This window comes from Zootermopsis nevadensis, unplaced genomic scaffold (genome assembly GCF_977971745.1).
Source record: "Zootermopsis nevadensis isolate Lab colony 2312 unplaced genomic scaffold, Znev_1.0 Znev_ptg000042l, whole genome shotgun sequence".
In the NCBI taxonomy this organism is placed as follows: domain Eukaryota; kingdom Metazoa; phylum Arthropoda; class Insecta; order Blattodea; family Termopsidae; genus Zootermopsis; species Zootermopsis nevadensis.
The window spans coordinates 209,013-225,735 of NW_028259174.1; the positions used below are offsets into that span (position 1 = coordinate 209,013).

At 37.4% G+C, this 16,723-nt stretch overlaps 1 protein-coding gene and 1 long non-coding RNA gene across 11 annotated transcripts; one reads left to right on the forward strand and one right to left on the reverse strand.

The window, feature by feature from the left end:
- The first annotated feature begins 181 nt into the window (after nt 1-181).
- Nucleotides 182-15,039, forward strand: LOC147871725 (fatty acid synthase-like). Of its 10 annotated transcripts, none has more exons than XM_087360310.1 (10): nt 198-367; nt 515-1,219; nt 1,517-1,633; nt 3,985-4,213; nt 6,868-7,114; nt 7,209-7,320; nt 8,676-8,969; nt 10,651-10,947; nt 11,669-11,859; nt 14,608-15,039. In XM_087360310.1, the coding sequence occupies exons 7-10, from the start codon at nt 8,955-8,957 to the stop codon at nt 14,675-14,677; spliced, it is 573 nt and encodes a 190-aa protein (XP_087216436.1). In that variant the 5' UTR covers nt 198-367; nt 515-1,219; nt 1,517-1,633; nt 3,985-4,213; nt 6,868-7,114; nt 7,209-7,320; nt 8,676-8,954; the 3' UTR covers nt 14,678-15,039. The 10 variants fall into 10 exon arrangements, with proteins under 10 accessions (XP_087216438.1, XP_087216443.1, XP_087216436.1 ...); XM_087360307.1 differs by having other exon boundaries at nt 515-740; nt 1,095-1,219; nt 6,868-7,320; XM_087360312.1 differs by having other exon boundaries at nt 182-270; nt 6,868-7,320.
- LOC147871726 (uncharacterized) lies at nt 8,311-10,007 on the reverse strand. The gene is made up of 2 exons (XR_015538379.1): nt 9,729-10,007; nt 8,311-9,254 (listed from the first exon to the last, which is right to left on the reverse strand). It is a non-coding gene; the product is annotated as an uncharacterized LOC147871726 (long non-coding RNA).
- Nucleotides 15,040-16,723: the final 1,684 nt, after the last annotated feature.

Consider the following 16,723-nt stretch of genomic DNA (forward strand, 5'->3'; position numbering starts at 1 on the left):
CTTAATAGTAGAATTTAAATATTTACTTCCAAATAATTGGCAGTGACAACTTCTGAAGCGAATTGGAGATGGCTTTGTTCTGAGTTGCAGCGCCTTGTAGTCTGCTAGAAATTTACCAACACAGCTATAAATCCCCCGAAGACCGTCATCTTCGTACTTCCCGCCGTCAGAACCTCATTTCTTTAGCTGTTTTTCAGACGTTGGCGTCCCTGCGTGCGAGAAGATGGCGCAGTTCCTCTGCTGGTATTGTTTACTTCGGACGGCGTGATGGTAGGATGCATGCCCGGTCGAGTGCAGCTTTACTCTTATATTGCCAGGGCTTGTAATTTTATTTGAACTGATGTTTGTCATCTTTCTCCTGTGTGAAGTACGTAAAGTAGGAAATATTTTGGTTGCACGAAAGGCCGGATTAGTTGCCAGTAGGTTATTAATGTGGTGTAGAGTGCCTTCGTAGTAAGAATTAATACTGGTCTCTCAATGCTGATGTTTATTTCTGTACATGGTTTTGTTTCAGGCAGGCGTGAATGCAAGCATATGGGATACTATAGACGTTACGCATTTACGAGTCCATCATTACTACAGAGGTAGCAAGACTTTGCACCGGGAGCTGACATGATCATTGTGCATGATGGACACAATTCATCAGGCGATGCGGTTGGGATGATCCACAGACACGTGTTGGCAGCCTCTGTTTTTGTGACTTGCATGTGGAAATTCAGTAGCTGTTGATTTAAATTTGTGTAAGAGCTTATCACAGTGAAGAAGCTAGAAGTAAGCAGCTAGGGTTACAGGTTGTAATGTTGGTTATGTGGCCACCGCAACACAGTTGCACACTTTTGATTCCTAGTGACCAAATATGGGGTGTTCGTAGCATGCCTCACAATGCCACAAGGAAGACCTCAGGCCCTCGTGTGATCTCCTTGCTTTCCGAGGAGGTGTACGGTTATAGATTCAGTGTGAGTGCCTTGTCTGTCTGAAAGAGGAGTTTGAGATCAGGGGATGTGCTGAGTAGCAACTTTCATGTGAACTGTAGCTGTAGTGTGTGTGGACTGGTATCTACGAAGACACGGCAGACCAATTTGTCTGAATATCAGTGTTTCAGAAGATCAGTTGTGTGCGTGATGGGGAAGCAGCTTATTTGGAGTTGGAGATGTGAAGAACCAGACAGAACGAAGCACCTGGAGCGTTTGTGACTTGGATAAGGAAGTGCAGTATTCAGGTATGTTAGAGAGTAGAGTTTATTTACATTCCATAGATCCTTATTACGACTAAACCAAAGGATGGAGAACAAGTCATTTCATACAATAAACGTAAACTTCTGTATCTTATGGTCAGCTGCAAAAATGATGCTGCAATATCCAAAGGGTTGTGGTTGTGGCTGTGGAATCTGTGTCTTCTATTTGCTCGTTGTTCCAGATATGTGTACTTCCAGTCACATCTAATCATTATTTCCACTCTACTGAGATATGTTCTTCCGCTGCTCTTTATGCATGTCCGTACTGTGATTCTGTTACAGCCGAGTGCCAAATCTGGCGAACGATCTGTGATTATCAGCTTAGAGGATGGATCAGCGAAATATTTATCTGGATATATCATTAATGGAATAAATCTCTTTCCTGCCACTGGCTACCTTGTGAGTTGTAATGTAATTAATTTTATTAACCTTTGAGATAAGATAATTTAAATTCCCTCTTGCAACCTCATGGTTAGATTAAATTTGCTCCTTATTTGTCTTTTAAATTCACTGTATAACAGAAGTTGATCCATGTTGTTTTAATAGAGGGCTCGGAACCAAAATTACAAATATGACCAGAAGGGATACTCAACGTAGAAAACGAATAGAAATAATAAACGTGTTTTGAAATGATTTTTGTACTTGCACAGTAAGAAAGAGGAGTTTGGCTGATCTGACTTACTTTTGAATCTAATATAAATGCAGGTTTTTTATTATGTAAAATGTTCTTATCACATTATTCTAGTAATCAGTGTTCATTTACAATTTTGTGTAGAAATATAATGAAAGATTCTTAGGGCTACGAGCCACATCAGGTGGCTGAATGGTGAATGAACCATATCCTCTGCCAACGTTTTGAGAGCCATCTCTGCTCTCATCTTCAGGGCAGCTGCGTAACAAACTGGTCCTCTGTAGCGTGCTTGCCGATGATTGTTTTTATTTGATAGCTTTCATCACTGTAGTTACGTAAGGATGGTAATTTCACAAACATTAATCCAGTATCAGCTTATATTGTCGAATATTTTCTGATCTTTAGGTACGACTTTTTAGAAAACTAAACTTGGTTTTTACTTTTACGCGATGAGAAATGTAATTGTGTCATGCTTCTGTTCTCTTGTAATCAGGGTCGTTGTCTTAAAAGTAATAGTTCTGGAGCAGTTTGAATTTTTAAATTTAGAATTTAATGGTTAGCCACTGAAAAAATGCACATTCTTAAAAAAGGTTCTTTTCCTTATTGAGCCACCTTACACAGCCGGTAGCCCAAGAAGGATTTATTGTAGTTAAGCTTCGGATACTTCTACAATTTTACATTATCTTCATGTTAATCTGTTTGATATACAGATACGATATATTGTTGGCAGCATTGATCAGTGAGAGAAATATATTTTTCAGTAAGGCATAAATTATTCTCTGTTATATATAATTATATATGTTATCAAAAGTGCGACAAGTAAATGTTATAAATCTTAATAAGATCTGTATTTTGTCACGCAATAATCGTGACAGCTCAGTTTCAGAAACCATATTAAATTCAGTTTTAGGCTCTGTAGATAATAGAGGTTATGTTGTACCTTTTCAAACAAAAGTTATTACCTAGAAAACTTGTGTGTTCACCTCCGATGCTGATTTCTGTTGAAAAATTATTGATTTGTTCATAGATTATACATGATATGAGACCTGTTCATCGTACGCTCATGTATACAGTTCTTCCAAAGATAGGTTAAAACTTGTTTATCATTCTCGTTATATCTTGCACAGGAACTAGTGTGGGAATCAGTTAGTCTGATGTCTGGGAAAATTCACACCAATGTACCTGTTGTATTTGAGGATGTTTAGTTCCACAGGACTACAGAATAATGACACAGTTTATCATTCGTAGTCTATATGTGTGTCTTAAGTGGTACGTGCTTATGTTTCCTATCCTTTCAACGATATGTCCCTCTCCTGCAATCGTATTTTGAAGCGCGTTAAACTCCAGAAAGTAAACGATCTGCGTGCAAGGGAAGTATTTCCAATCTCGTGGTACAAGTGGCAGAGGAGTGATTAGACTACATGCATAGCTAAAGTGTTATGTTGGTAGAGAACCTTCATGTGACTGCAGTCGAACACCTTTTAAAATGGGGGTTTAATAGTGGGGGCTTTTCTGAAAAGAAAATAATCATCGAAAGAGGACGACAGGCATGCAAGTTGCCAGAACTTTGACAGACCAAATCGTGTGTGAAGAAATTTTATTTGGAACAGTATTTGAAAACAGAGTGGCCATCCGGTTGCCGTAACATAGGAAAATTGTTTTGTTGGTCGTGCCTATTGTTTCTGAATGGAAAACAAATGGAACAAGACTGGATTCGGTGATACCAACGACATTCATAAAGCACTGAAACGACATGAGAACTCTCAAACCCCCATTGTTTCAACAGTGCAAATTGTGATGTTTGACAAGTCTCGAATTGACTGTCAACTTGCCAATCAGAAGAAAGCTCTGCTTCCCTTACTGAAAATAACACTGCACGCCACTGCTGGAAATGTTGGATTTATGCTAATAAATAATGTGTTTTAAAATCTTAATAATGCTTTTGTTTGCAGTGCTGACTATATTTAATAAGGAAAACAAAGAAACAAAACACTAGACACTTAATTTCATCAAGGTAACTGCTTGTGGACATTTAAAATTAGTACACTTCGGTACTCTCTTTATCTTTAAAGGGTTAACCTACAGCCCATAACATTAATATTCAGTTGTTTTGTTATAGGAAGCATTCAGTTTACGGTCATGGTTTAGCAAGCAAGTGGGAGGTTTGAGGTAACGGCAAGTGGTTTGGTGCGAGTACCTGCAAACATGTCCTATGAAACGGTGTTGCTGGAGCCCTCGATCCCACACATTAATGATGAGTTGCTTGAACTTTCATCACAGGACATATATAAAGAGTTACGACTACGTGGCTGTGACTACCAAGGACTCTTTCGGGGCTGACAACCATGGTAGGTAGCGCTACAATCTAAAGGAGTAGTTTTAATGTACCTTATAGGCTGTAATATGTGATGGTGTTTATTAGTAGACATTGTTTTTGCAAATGAGCTAACTGTTGTGACCCTATGTAATGGATATATAATGTACAATTTTGTTTTAATTTTACAAAAAAATATTATGGGTCTCAGATATTTATTACATCGTTCAATGTTGTTTTCATCTGAATCTACATTCCACATTTGCTAGTTATGCAGCTTCTGAAATCATATGAGTTTTTTCTTTATATTTCATGTATTCCATTTAATGTTTTCAGCCCACATAAAACAATATCCTTTCTTACAGTTCTTGTGTTTTGCATGTAGAAAGAAGTCAGATTTTAAGTCAGGGTTGATATAGCTCAATGGTTTCAAAATTGGTATAAACCTCATTGTCTTTGGTGTACATGTGTAGTCCAGTTAATTAGACAAGTACGTGGCCTCGTCCTATGAACTGCATATCTCATGTGTCAATAAACATTCAGATAAAATGTTTGGTTCGCAGTGTGTTACTAAGGAACAAATTCTCAACGAACATTTCTTTGGAAGCAGAAAAAAAATATCTTGACATGCACAACTTTCACTTCTCCAGTATTTCGGTAGATTTCCATCAGTGGCTGTGACGTTTAATTTCTGGGTTGTACTTAGAACTCAGAGAGTTTTATCATGACATTATGAGACTTGAAACATTTCTGTCATTTAGAGCTATAAAGATGGATGGAGCAAATTTTCTTTGTTTCATTTTTTGATGATCTATAAACAAATTTTCAACTTTGAAGGTGGTTCTTACCCTTTCGACGTAATCAGTCGGATCCTCTGAAATGTATGTTTAGTGTCTACCGGATTACATCGTGATATATCCCAAAAGATGTCCCTCTTAATTCTCATCACTATGCAAAGCTCAAATCTCACCTATTTTCAGTTGATTTTATGTTTAATTTGCTGACTAAAGTTTCGTCTTTGGCATGTTCAAATATTTTGTCACTCATTCATATGTCAGATGAAACCAATACTTTTTCTTCTTTCTCTTCTCTCCCTGGATTACAAAGGCATCTGTTTATGCACATCACTTATCGTAAGTCACGTGTTCTCTTCCTTCTTTGCTTGTATTTTGATATCACCTCTTAACTACAGGCTAGTTTCAGCATGACTTCATCTTGTATACATTTATCAAAGTTCAACCCAAAAATGTGTAAATTCTTTCTTATAAAATCAGATGAATGTGCAAATAGGATGTAATGATGGCCAAGTCATGATTCTAGGTCTTGAAAGTTGATAGCTGCTAAACTGGTAAAGAAATTCCTCGCTTTTGTGGAATATGAATATTTGTTGTCGTGTTCTGTCCTGAATTAGTTGAGCCCTATTTTAAAAAGGTTCATTTTAATATAAACCTCCCTCCATTACTAATGTAACCCACACAGAATTCTCTTCAGGTTTAATGACCATGTATGTACGTGTCTATTCTACCTCATCATCCTTTATTTAATCAGTCTAATAATATTTAATAAAGTGTACAAATTATGAAGCTCATCATGTATTTTTCTTAGATCCAAATATATTCTTAATTCTTTGTTCGAAGATATCCTCAATCTTAATTTTTCCCTTAGAGTGAGAGAGAAAGTTTTGCACTCTTAATTTACTTTTTTTAATAAATAATGGACAGATTATATTTTAAAGATCATTTAATCATCAGGTATTTTAATGACCCCATTTTTAAATTTAACAGTGGCACATTAGTTAATTATTGTGGGTAATACGCTTCCGAAATTTGACTTCACTTTGGGTAACACTAATTATAATTCACCTTCAGATTGGTTAATAATTATTAACCAATTTGGTTAGCGCATGGCCCATAAGTACTGTATGGAGGTTTTCCTATGTTCCAATTTATTTGCAGTATTTAAAATAATGAAGACTGAGACACATGAACGTAGTTAGAACTCTCGTTTTACCGGGTATTGACTGAAACTGACCAGTGAGACGACGCCACATTTCTGAGACGTAATTAAACACTGAATTTCTGTCTTATTTCACTTTTTGATTTAGTATAGAAGTAAAGCTTATGAATTTGGAATATTACTTGGAATGTTGAGTAACAATGCTTACTGGCTAGGAGTGAGTGGTGTTGGGACAACGAACATCTTCCGGCTGTCATCGTGTGATGACTGCCACACGTAGCTTGTTTTTTGACTCTCGTAAATGACATATAATTCCGTTAAATGTAGTATGACGTTATCGAGGGCCAATCAGTAATGTTAACTGCGAGTAATGACTTATAAGCTGCCAATCACAGACATGCTAAAGGAGTTTCTTTAACAACAAGGAAGAATTGTAAAATTTCTAAGTCAGTTGAAGGTGATGAGTTAATGACAGGAAAAATGAGTCTTTGACCATTTGAAGTTCTAAATTGAACTAGAGCAAACATTTAATCAGCTCTCAATTCTCCATACTGGTTTGAACTTTGCCACATTTACAGAGAATTTAATGGCTTTACATCATGAAACTCTTATAGACTGCAAATTAGAATATGCCCTTATCCAAACTCCAGTGGGCCTCGTGGTATGAGATGAGTAGAAGTCTCCCTAATATACGGTACTGTCTAATGTAGATGATTTCTTGTTCTCCCTTAGGTCAAACGGGAAAGATTTCGTGGAAAGACGACTGGGTAGCATTCCTGGACAACTGCAGATGAAAATACTTGAGGAAGAATCGCGACGTCTCCTCGTTCCAACCTATATCCAGAAGATCACAATAGACGAAGCTGATGTCCGTGAACTGAACACCAAGAGCCATGATGTTGGCGAGTTGGTCCGTTTCAGTTTGAACGAGACTTCATCTGTACGCGTGCATGTGTGTACTGATGGGACGAGATTGCTTGTGAGTTCTTAGCATGGAGTGGAGAACTGCATGCACACCTCCACAATATTTCTGTTCCTTTCAAAAACATTGCCTTGTACGTGGCTGTCTTCAGGGTTGTAGCACCACGTAGTCTGGAAGAAATTTACCAACATTATAGAGGTTCTTGCTGCCTTCATCATCAGAGCACTTATCATCCTGATGGGCAGTGGACAATCAACTGACAGGTATGTGCATTTCTCTGTGTGTGTGTGTATCTCATTACCAAAACGTCCTCTTTCATTCCTAATATAAACTTCGTTCTACAACTTGGTTTCAGAACATTTTCATGCCACACATAGGGCATTCTCCTTTTTTCATGTTTTACCTTTCAGACCCTTTGATCTCCATATACATTAATGTAAGCGTGTACAGCTTTTCCTAAGGTTTAGTCGCATATAATAGTATAATTCCGTCTGTACTCAGTTTTCGTTAGTTCGTAAAAGTGAATTGTACTCTTCCAATTCACACTGTTAAAAATATTTTGCACTTCTGTATCATTGTTTCTGTCTTTACGACTTTCATTACGCTTGTCTCATTCCTTGCGTTTTCGAATTCAAATATACTTCACGCCAGTGCTATCTAACTCAGGCTTTAATAGTGCAGACCATTTTATATTATTTTTATTATCACATACTTGAGAATTATAATAAATGTTTACATTCTCATCATCTCAGAGCATTGCAGTTCTTATTCGCTATAGGACAAGATGATCAAAAAATCAAAATGAAATGTGGGACAGGAAACATAAGAAATCCACAGAAGACAGCAGAATTATTCTATTTGTATATTATCTGAAGCATTCATGGTGACTAAGTGTAATGAATTCTTCTTGGGCTACCAGACGTGTCAGGTTGTTGAGGACGAGGATGAAGACGGTTTTAAAAATGCTAGTTTTTTCTCCATTTAACCACCTGACATGGCTGGTAGCCCAAGAAGAATTCATTATATTCAATTCCTACTTCACAGAAATAGCCATAAATTTTTGAACCAAAATTTTGTTAAATTCTCAAGTTGCATGTTACCACAGTTGTAATAAAACCATGGTTGTATTCCAAGTAACTGAGTTTAAAGTTGAAAAAGGTAACAAAAAGCGTAAGGGCAAATGTTCAGAAGGTGTTGATGGTGTACCAGACTATGTAGTTGATTGATGTATAATCATATCAAAAAACCATTAGCACATATTTACAATGTTTAATTACAATCAGATATGCTTTCAGACAAATTAAAATCGGTGAAAGTACATTTTCAAACTACAAAGGTGGGTTATATGAATAATCTACAACTGTTGAGTGTTATCTATTGGTCTGGCTACTTTTCTAAAGCCATTCTGTAACTTTGATAATATATCTCCAGCCATATTTTTATTCATTTACCCAAAATACTAGAATACATTTTCCCTGTAATTGAAAGCAATGCAGTTCCTCTAAAATTGTTTGTATCATCCACACTCCCTTCTCTTCATTAATTTCTGTGCCTATTACATACCAATTCACTTGTACTAGAGAGTTTAAGTAAATATTTTTACTGTTTCTTGTGACAGTGCTGTCAGTACATGTGTATAAGGAGTTGGATATCATCCAGTCAGCAGGCGTGGAAGTACGAGGACTCCAAACTAATGCCATAACTCAATACAAGTGCCCGACCAAGCCTGTGCTCGAGAAATACGTGTTCACACCTAATGTAGAACCTGCACACTGCACTGAGGGTTTGCACACACATAGCTCTGGAGAACACGAGTGTCACCCATGTGAAGGTGGTGGAGCTGCACAGTCAAGGCACCACACTTCTGTCACCAGCTGTGAATCTCATCATTGCGGACATGCCACTTATAAAAGCAAGTGTAACAATGTGTGACACAGAGTTACTTAATTTATAGTCAGCATTATTTATTATTTTTATTTCACTTGAGGTTGATTGGTCCATGTCTTGATAGGAGGAAACAAAGTGGGATTTCAGCTTTTCCTTTCTATTGTCTCACCTCCTGACATTTTTATGTTGTCTGTACCATTTCTGTAATTATCTCTCTTGTCTTCTTTACTAGTAACTTTGCATGCTGAACTCCTACCACATCATCCTCACAGCTGCAGTATCGTTCTCGTACCAGAATTTCCACATCTGTCTGTGAAACACAACAATTCTTCTTCTTAGATATAGCAATATAGGTTCACTTGGGTGGCCTCTGTACTACCACTGACCACCCTGTGCAGTACCATGGCCTATTAGAATACATGACTAATCCTCTATCTTAACACTGGCACCACTTTGAGGCGTGAGGTGGGCAAGCAGGATTTGAACCCTACTGCCTGCTGCTATGCTCTGTCTTGGTGGTATACTGCCACTATCCCTGTTTTCCATTGGGAGCAGAACCCCTTTCTGAATGTTTTTACTCCTGGTATCTAACCCTTTCCACAGTCTCTTTGTATGTACAGGTAAGGTTAGTTAGGTAGATCAAAGAATACATCCAGTTCACTATATATGATATATATCATTAATGATGCATTCTCCGTCCATCTTAAAGTCTGTTCACTCCTTAGATGTTCCTGTACCTAACAGCTCTTGATTTCCCAATAACATGGCTGGCTCATTTACTTACAGATCCAAGGATTCCTATGGTGGTTACCAGACCAGTCCATATCCTGGCTGGTTGGAACATTAGTATGTGGCATTCCATAGCTTATGGCTCCTTCCCTTTTGGCCTGATCTATCCATCAGCAAGTTTTCCCTCCTGGCTCATGCCTTCTTGACTGTGCTTTTGTGTCATCAAGAGGACTGTTCTGCAGTTTGATGGTGTCAGCTAGTTTCTGTTATCATTTGGCTGTCTGACTCTCCATATGACCTAGTTTCTGGGCCACTTCATGAGATTATGAGATTTATCTTCTGAGCTATATATAATTCTGCATACCTCTGTGTTTTCTTCTTCTGGGTTTCTTAATATTGAAACCAAACCGAGTTTGTTATGGTTTTACACCAGCTCTCCTACTTATAATCTCTACTAGTTCATAGTCTGTGTTTCCATCGTTGTTCATTATTAATATGTCTAATTAGCTTAAGCTTCAAGAAGTAATGTTTGCACTTGATGGAGTCATGGGAAGGCACAGAATTTGTGCCAAGAAAATAACTTGAGTGTTAGAGTAACCAATTTGGAAAAGAGTAAGCAGAAGATATTCATGTTCACTGCCAAAAGCACCAAATTTTTATAACTGAAAGCAAAATGTGCATGTAACCAAATTAACTTTTATTGTGTGAGAATATGGGATTTAAGCCTGTGTACTATGGGGCTGTCTGCTGGTTAATAGTTTTTGTAGTATGTTACTGTGGCCCTTGGCAAACTGTTCCACACTTGAGCCATAATGCATGGCTAATGAAGGTTAAAGATTTGTGAATAGCATTAAGATGCTTCTAGGCTCTTGTTGAAATGTTTTACTAATATTGTTTAAGCTTATGTTTAAAAAAACACAAAAAGGCAAAGAGAACGACAATAATTGAACATGTTTTTTGGTTGTTGTATATTGCAGGCAAATATAACAGTCCTGTCGAATGGTTGTAACCTGTCACACAGAAACTTAAACGAGACAGGGATAATGGTTGAGGAACACAAATTAGAAAATGAGCGCAACTGTACCCTGGTTATTGCTTCAAACATCCTGCTGTATAGAGAATTTCTGCAGACTGCTTTAAGTGCTCTGGCTGATGGGGCGTGCATCCTGACTCGTGAGAAACCTGAAACAAACAGTCTGTTCATCTATGGCTTTAGGCTTGAAATTGTGTTTGAGAAAACCCTAAAGGATGAAAAGTTACTTTTGCTCAGGAAGGTAAGGCAGAACGTTTATAATGTTGATCACAAAAGCCTATGACATTTCCTTTTACTGAGCCGCATGAATCCAATCCCCATCCATCCACTCTGTTTTTATCTCTTTTAATATTATCCTTCCATCTATGTATCAATCTTCAGAGTGGCCTCCTACCTTCAGGTTTTCATGCCTAAGATTTGAATGTTTATCATCTATCTCATGCATGCTACATGCCCCACTCATCTCATTCTCAAGCATGTGCTCACCATAATAATACTTTCTTGACAGTACAGATGTGCTTTAATAATGTTAATAATGAAATATTTCTTTCTTTAGATTATTGTTTCCATGTTTGCTAAAAGTAACATCATCCATTTGTGATATAGCTTCTTAGTCAGTACAGCATAGTGTAAAATATAATAACTGATTAAAAGTAAAACTCCAATAAAAGACATAAGTATGGATGTGAGTGAAATTACTGAAAAGGCATTCTGAGATTTTCAGTTTGTATAAATAAGGATAATGTCTTTACAGTAAATTTTACAAGTTATGTAATTCCATTTCATAATATAAGAGGAAATCTACCACCTCGGGTTGACAAGAGCAAAATGATTAATAAAAAGTAATCCCAGTTAAGCCAGAGGTGGCAGTATGATCATCAGCTCATCAAGAAACTTTGGGTAAACGAAATGATTTTTTTGTTATAATATTTGGTAGAAAGTGTATGTGGAATCTGTTTCAGGGATTGATGGTGGAAAATCCAGTTGTGATCTACATTGCAGCCCAGAACTATGATTGGCTGCCACAAATGCAGACTGTCATCCAAAGCAACACTAAGCATCGCATTATCCTTGTAGCTCAGGATACACCACTCAATGGCATTTTGGGTCTCATGAACTGTATCCGCAAGGAGCCAGAGACCAACTTTGTAAGGTTAGAGACTCCTACTTGAACCTTTTTACTGCCAGTGAAGAAAGTACCACATGTTAACAAGTTTTCACCTGATTTCTAAGATTTGAACATTTGTGTAATATTTAATCTCTTTGACTTATAAATATTATTTTATGTTTTAAAATAAAATTTCCATCTGAGATGGTGATTTATTTAATTTATTGTTCTTACTTATTTATAAATTCTTGGAACATATGCCAGTTTCACTATTACAATAAAGTCCACAATCAGAATTTTTGTTGAAATAAAACCTGTCTTAAATTTGCATAATTGTTCATGTTTAGATAAAATGTTATAATGTACATTTTTGTCTTGAAGATTAGCTGATTTGAGTTGGTTCACTCTTTTCTTATTCATTTTCAAATATTGCATGTTTGATTGTTTGTCATGTTAAGGGTATAGAGCTATGACTCTGTTCTTGCTGTAGAACCTAAAGTGTGGATTTTCCATTCATAACTTTTCTGTAGATGAATGTAACTTAGTTTTGTCTGAATCAAAAAGAGAGAATTTTTAATATGTGCTGATTTTTGTCGTTCCCCAGTTGCATAAGAGCTTACTTGCTTTTCTGGGAGTGATAGCTGATTTTCTGGCATGAAATTAAAACAAGAGACTTTGTGAATTGGCACTGAAATTATGTAATGAATTTAAAGTTATAATTGGTTAGTTTAATTTTGTTTAATTCTTTAGATAGGTCAAAATAAATGTTTGTTTGGAAGTGAGTTTAGTGGTTACATACTATGTGGTCCAGCTTTTACAGCATTGTGGTTGAGAGGATGACCTGTAGATTAGCATCCTGAATCAGTAATTGTAAGGATCACAAATGGAAACAGGCACTTCATTGTTATTCATTTAAACTTATCCAGATAAAAAAATTTAATCAGTCAGACCACATGGGAGATGGAAGCTTAGTTGAAATGATAATATTAAAGTTCATCTTATTGGAATAGGATAGGAAGCTGTGAACTGTATTCTTGTGGCTCACAATAAGGACCAGTTGGCAACAAACCTTTGGTTTCCTTGAAAGGCGGGACTTACTTTACTAGCTGAGTGACCATCAGCTTGGAAGAAAGACTCTGTTTCATGGAGTTTCAAAAGGTTGAATTAAATACATGTGCCTTTTGTGTGAAGACAATGAACATTAATGTTTATTAAACTTATTGAGTAACATTATGATGATAATAAGGAGCCTTAGAATAATTCATATTAGATTCATCAGTTCGAATGACTGCATTATTCATGTCTCAATAAAAGGATATAATTTAAATATATAAGTGAACAAGCAGAAGGTCTACGCCCTCCTGCAAATTTAGTTGTGAGAAATTATCGAGCAGGGAATATCCGTATTAGGTGTTGAGTGCTGCAAGTGCCATAATGAAGTCTGACGAAGGGAAGTTCGTGTTCGTAAGTACGGTTACCAGTGGGCTTAGTCAGTCGGTGTGCTAAAGAGAGTCGTGCAGTACAATCCCGTGGCGACATATAGAATAATCGTTTAAGAATGCTTCGCGCTAAGTTCATTGTGCAGTATTTTACGAAATCCTACCTGTTTTCATAAATGATGGAAGATTTTTAGGTTATGGAAATGTTTGGTAGTTGGTTTTCTATATGTGATGTTGGTTGGCCTGATTAATTGACGCAGCCCGCGTTTCATCTTATTAGTTTCTGCAAATTTCCAAGAATTGAATAAACAGGGAAGATGTCGCTGCTGAATCCGCGTGAGGTGTTGAGTGTCTACATGCCAACATGAAGTCTGACGAGTGGAAGTTCGTGTCCGAGACTACGGTTAGCAGTGGACGCTTTCACTCGGTGTCTTGTGTTATAGATAGTCGTGTAGGTATTAAAGATTTGTGTCTGGTTTTGATCTAAGCAGGGTGTGAAACGTCGCTGGGTTCAGTAACAATTCGGGTGACCGAGAGGCAATGTGTGCCAGAATGTAGGCGATCTAGTTACGAAATGTGTGTTATTTGTTTCATAGTGCTTCGTGCTAAGTTGATTGAGCTGTATTTTACGATCCTAGGTGTTGTTCCGTGTGGTTGGTTTCATAAATGATTTTAGGTTATGATTATGTTTGGTAGTTGGTTTCTTATAGGTGACGGTAGGCGTGTTTCGCCTTCATTTGTTTGTAGTTCCTGTCATTTTTAAGGGCTAAGATGTAACTAATGGCGGTTACGGAAGTACTTTCCAGCAACCCCGTTTCTGCTTATGATTTTACAATTTGTGGAGTGGTATTTCAGGCAGCATTTCGTTCGGCAGTGCAGTGGAGTGTGCTAGGTAGGACATCTACTTCAGCCCTTTTGTCGTTAGATGGCAGAGGAGTTCGTCAGGGTGGGCATATAACGATCATCGAATATCGCTAGTTCAGCGGTGGCGGGATGTGTTCGCTGTTTTTTTCGACGTTGCCGTCCCTGCGTATGAGGAGAATGGCGAATTCTGAGGTCGGCGTGATCGTGGGCTGCATTACGAGTCTAGTGCAGATTCACTGTCATATATTTATATATATATATATATATATATATATATTGCCATGGCGTGGAAGTTAATTTGATTTTATTAGAATTGATGTGTGTCATCTTTGTGTGAAGGACGTAAAGTGAGAAATATTTTGGTTGCATGGAAGGTCGGTTTAGTTGGCCAGTTGATCATTAATGTGGTGTAGAGTGCCTTCGTAGTAAGAATTAATACTGGTCTCTCAATGCGGATGTTTATTTCGGTACATGGTTTTGTTTCAGGTAGGCGTGCCTGCAAGCATATGGGATACTATAGACGTTACGCATTTACGAGTCCATCATTACTACAGAGGTAGCAAGACTTTGCACCGGGAGCTGACATGATCATTGTGCATGATGGACACAATTCATCAGGCGATGCGGTTGGGATGATCCACAGACACGTGTTGGCAGCCTCAGTTTTAGTGACTTGCTTGTGGAAATTCAGTAGCTGTTTATTTAAGTTTGTGTAAGAGCCTATCGCAGTGGACAAGGTAGAAGTAATCAGCTAGGGTTACAGGTTGTAATGTTGGTTATGTGGCCACCACACCACGGTCGCACACTTTAGATTCCTAGTGACCAAGTATCACGAGTTAGTAGCATGCCTCACAATGCCACAAGGAAGACCTCAGGCCCTCGTGTGATCTCCTTGCTTTCGGAGGAGGTGTACGGTTATAGATTCAGTGTGAGTGCCTTGTCTGTCTGAAAGAGGAGTTTGAGATCAGGGGATGTGCTTAGTGGCAACTTTCTCGTGAACTGTATCTGTAGTGTGTGGAGTAATATTACCAAGAGATGGCAGACAAAGTTATCTGAATGTCAGTGTTTCAGAAGATCAGTTGTGTGCGTGATGGGGAAGCAGCTTATTTGGAGTTGGAGATGTGAAGAACCAGACAGAATGAGGCACCTGGAGTGTTTGTGACTTGGATAGGAAAGTGCAGTATTCAGGTATGTTAGAGCGTAGAGTTTATTTACATTCCATAGATCCTTCTTAGGACTCAATCAAAGGATGGAGAACAAGTCATTTTCTGCAATATACATAAACCTCAGGACTTCATTCAATATACATAAACTTCTGTATTTTCGACACAATAACAAGTACGTGTTTCACATATCAATGTACATATACTGAGAATTTTAAATAGAAATACAAAAGTGACTTTACATATAGATTATAGATATACATAAAGCTTACGGATTTTCAGCAGAGATGAAAGCGTCTACAGAATAGTAAGAGTGAGTGAAGAGGTAACCTTTCAATGCAGGCTTGAATACCTTTATATCATAATTTAGATTTTTAATTGTTGGTGGAAGATTATTAAACAACTTGATACCTGTATAGTACACCCCTTTCTGATATTTAGTAAAGTTAGCATTTGGCACACATAGGTCATGTTTACGTCTTGTATTTAAATTATGTACATCTGTATTTCTTTTAAGATTATCCAATTTTTCCACCACAAATTATAGCAAGCAGAGTATGAATTCACTTGCAAGTGGAAGTATATTAAATTTACGAAATAATTTTCTACAGGATATCCTGCTTTTGACACCGGCCATTATTCTAATTATTTTCTTTTGCATGTAAAAAACTTTATTACTGTCTGTTGAATTCCCCCAAAAGATTAATCCATAAGACACCACAGAGTGGAAATAAGCAAAGTAAACTAGCTTTAAAGTATCTATTGTCATGGGTGGTATGACTGTTCTCATGGCAAGGCACGCAGAGCTTAATTTGGGAATAATAATATACTCAATGTGTTTCTTCCAATCTGAGGTATTGTGAACTCGTAAGCCAAGGAAACTTAAATATATAAGTGAACAAGCAGAAGGTATATTTCAGTATGAGATCTCTGAAACATTTTGTATATATTTTCAGGTGTTATTTTATTCTGGATACATCAGCACGCCCATTAAAGATCTTGTTATGAATGTATACAGTGATGGAAAGTGGGGGTCATACCGACACCTGCCACTAGACAGCTGTGCCACTGTTACTGTGCCACATGCCTATGTCAGCATAATGACCCGAGGAGATTTCTCCAGCTTCAGGTGGCTGGAGGGAAATCTGGACCCTGACAGGTGCTGATCAACTCTTGTACACAGTAATGTGATTACTTTAAAGTTCCATTATAGTGATGAGGGACCAGAATAAATGTACTTAAAATTTAATGCCAAGTGAGCTTGCTTGATTGTTCAACTTCATGAACAAGAAGTATATCAGAGAGTAAATGAAAGTTAGGTTGTCGAATTAACTAACTTCATAGCGTATAAGCTATCTTAAGAATTTGAAAACTGCTAATGTGGCCAAGAATTTACCCTGTATATAAGGAACCTTAAGGTTGGTTATTGTGTTCATAAGAACC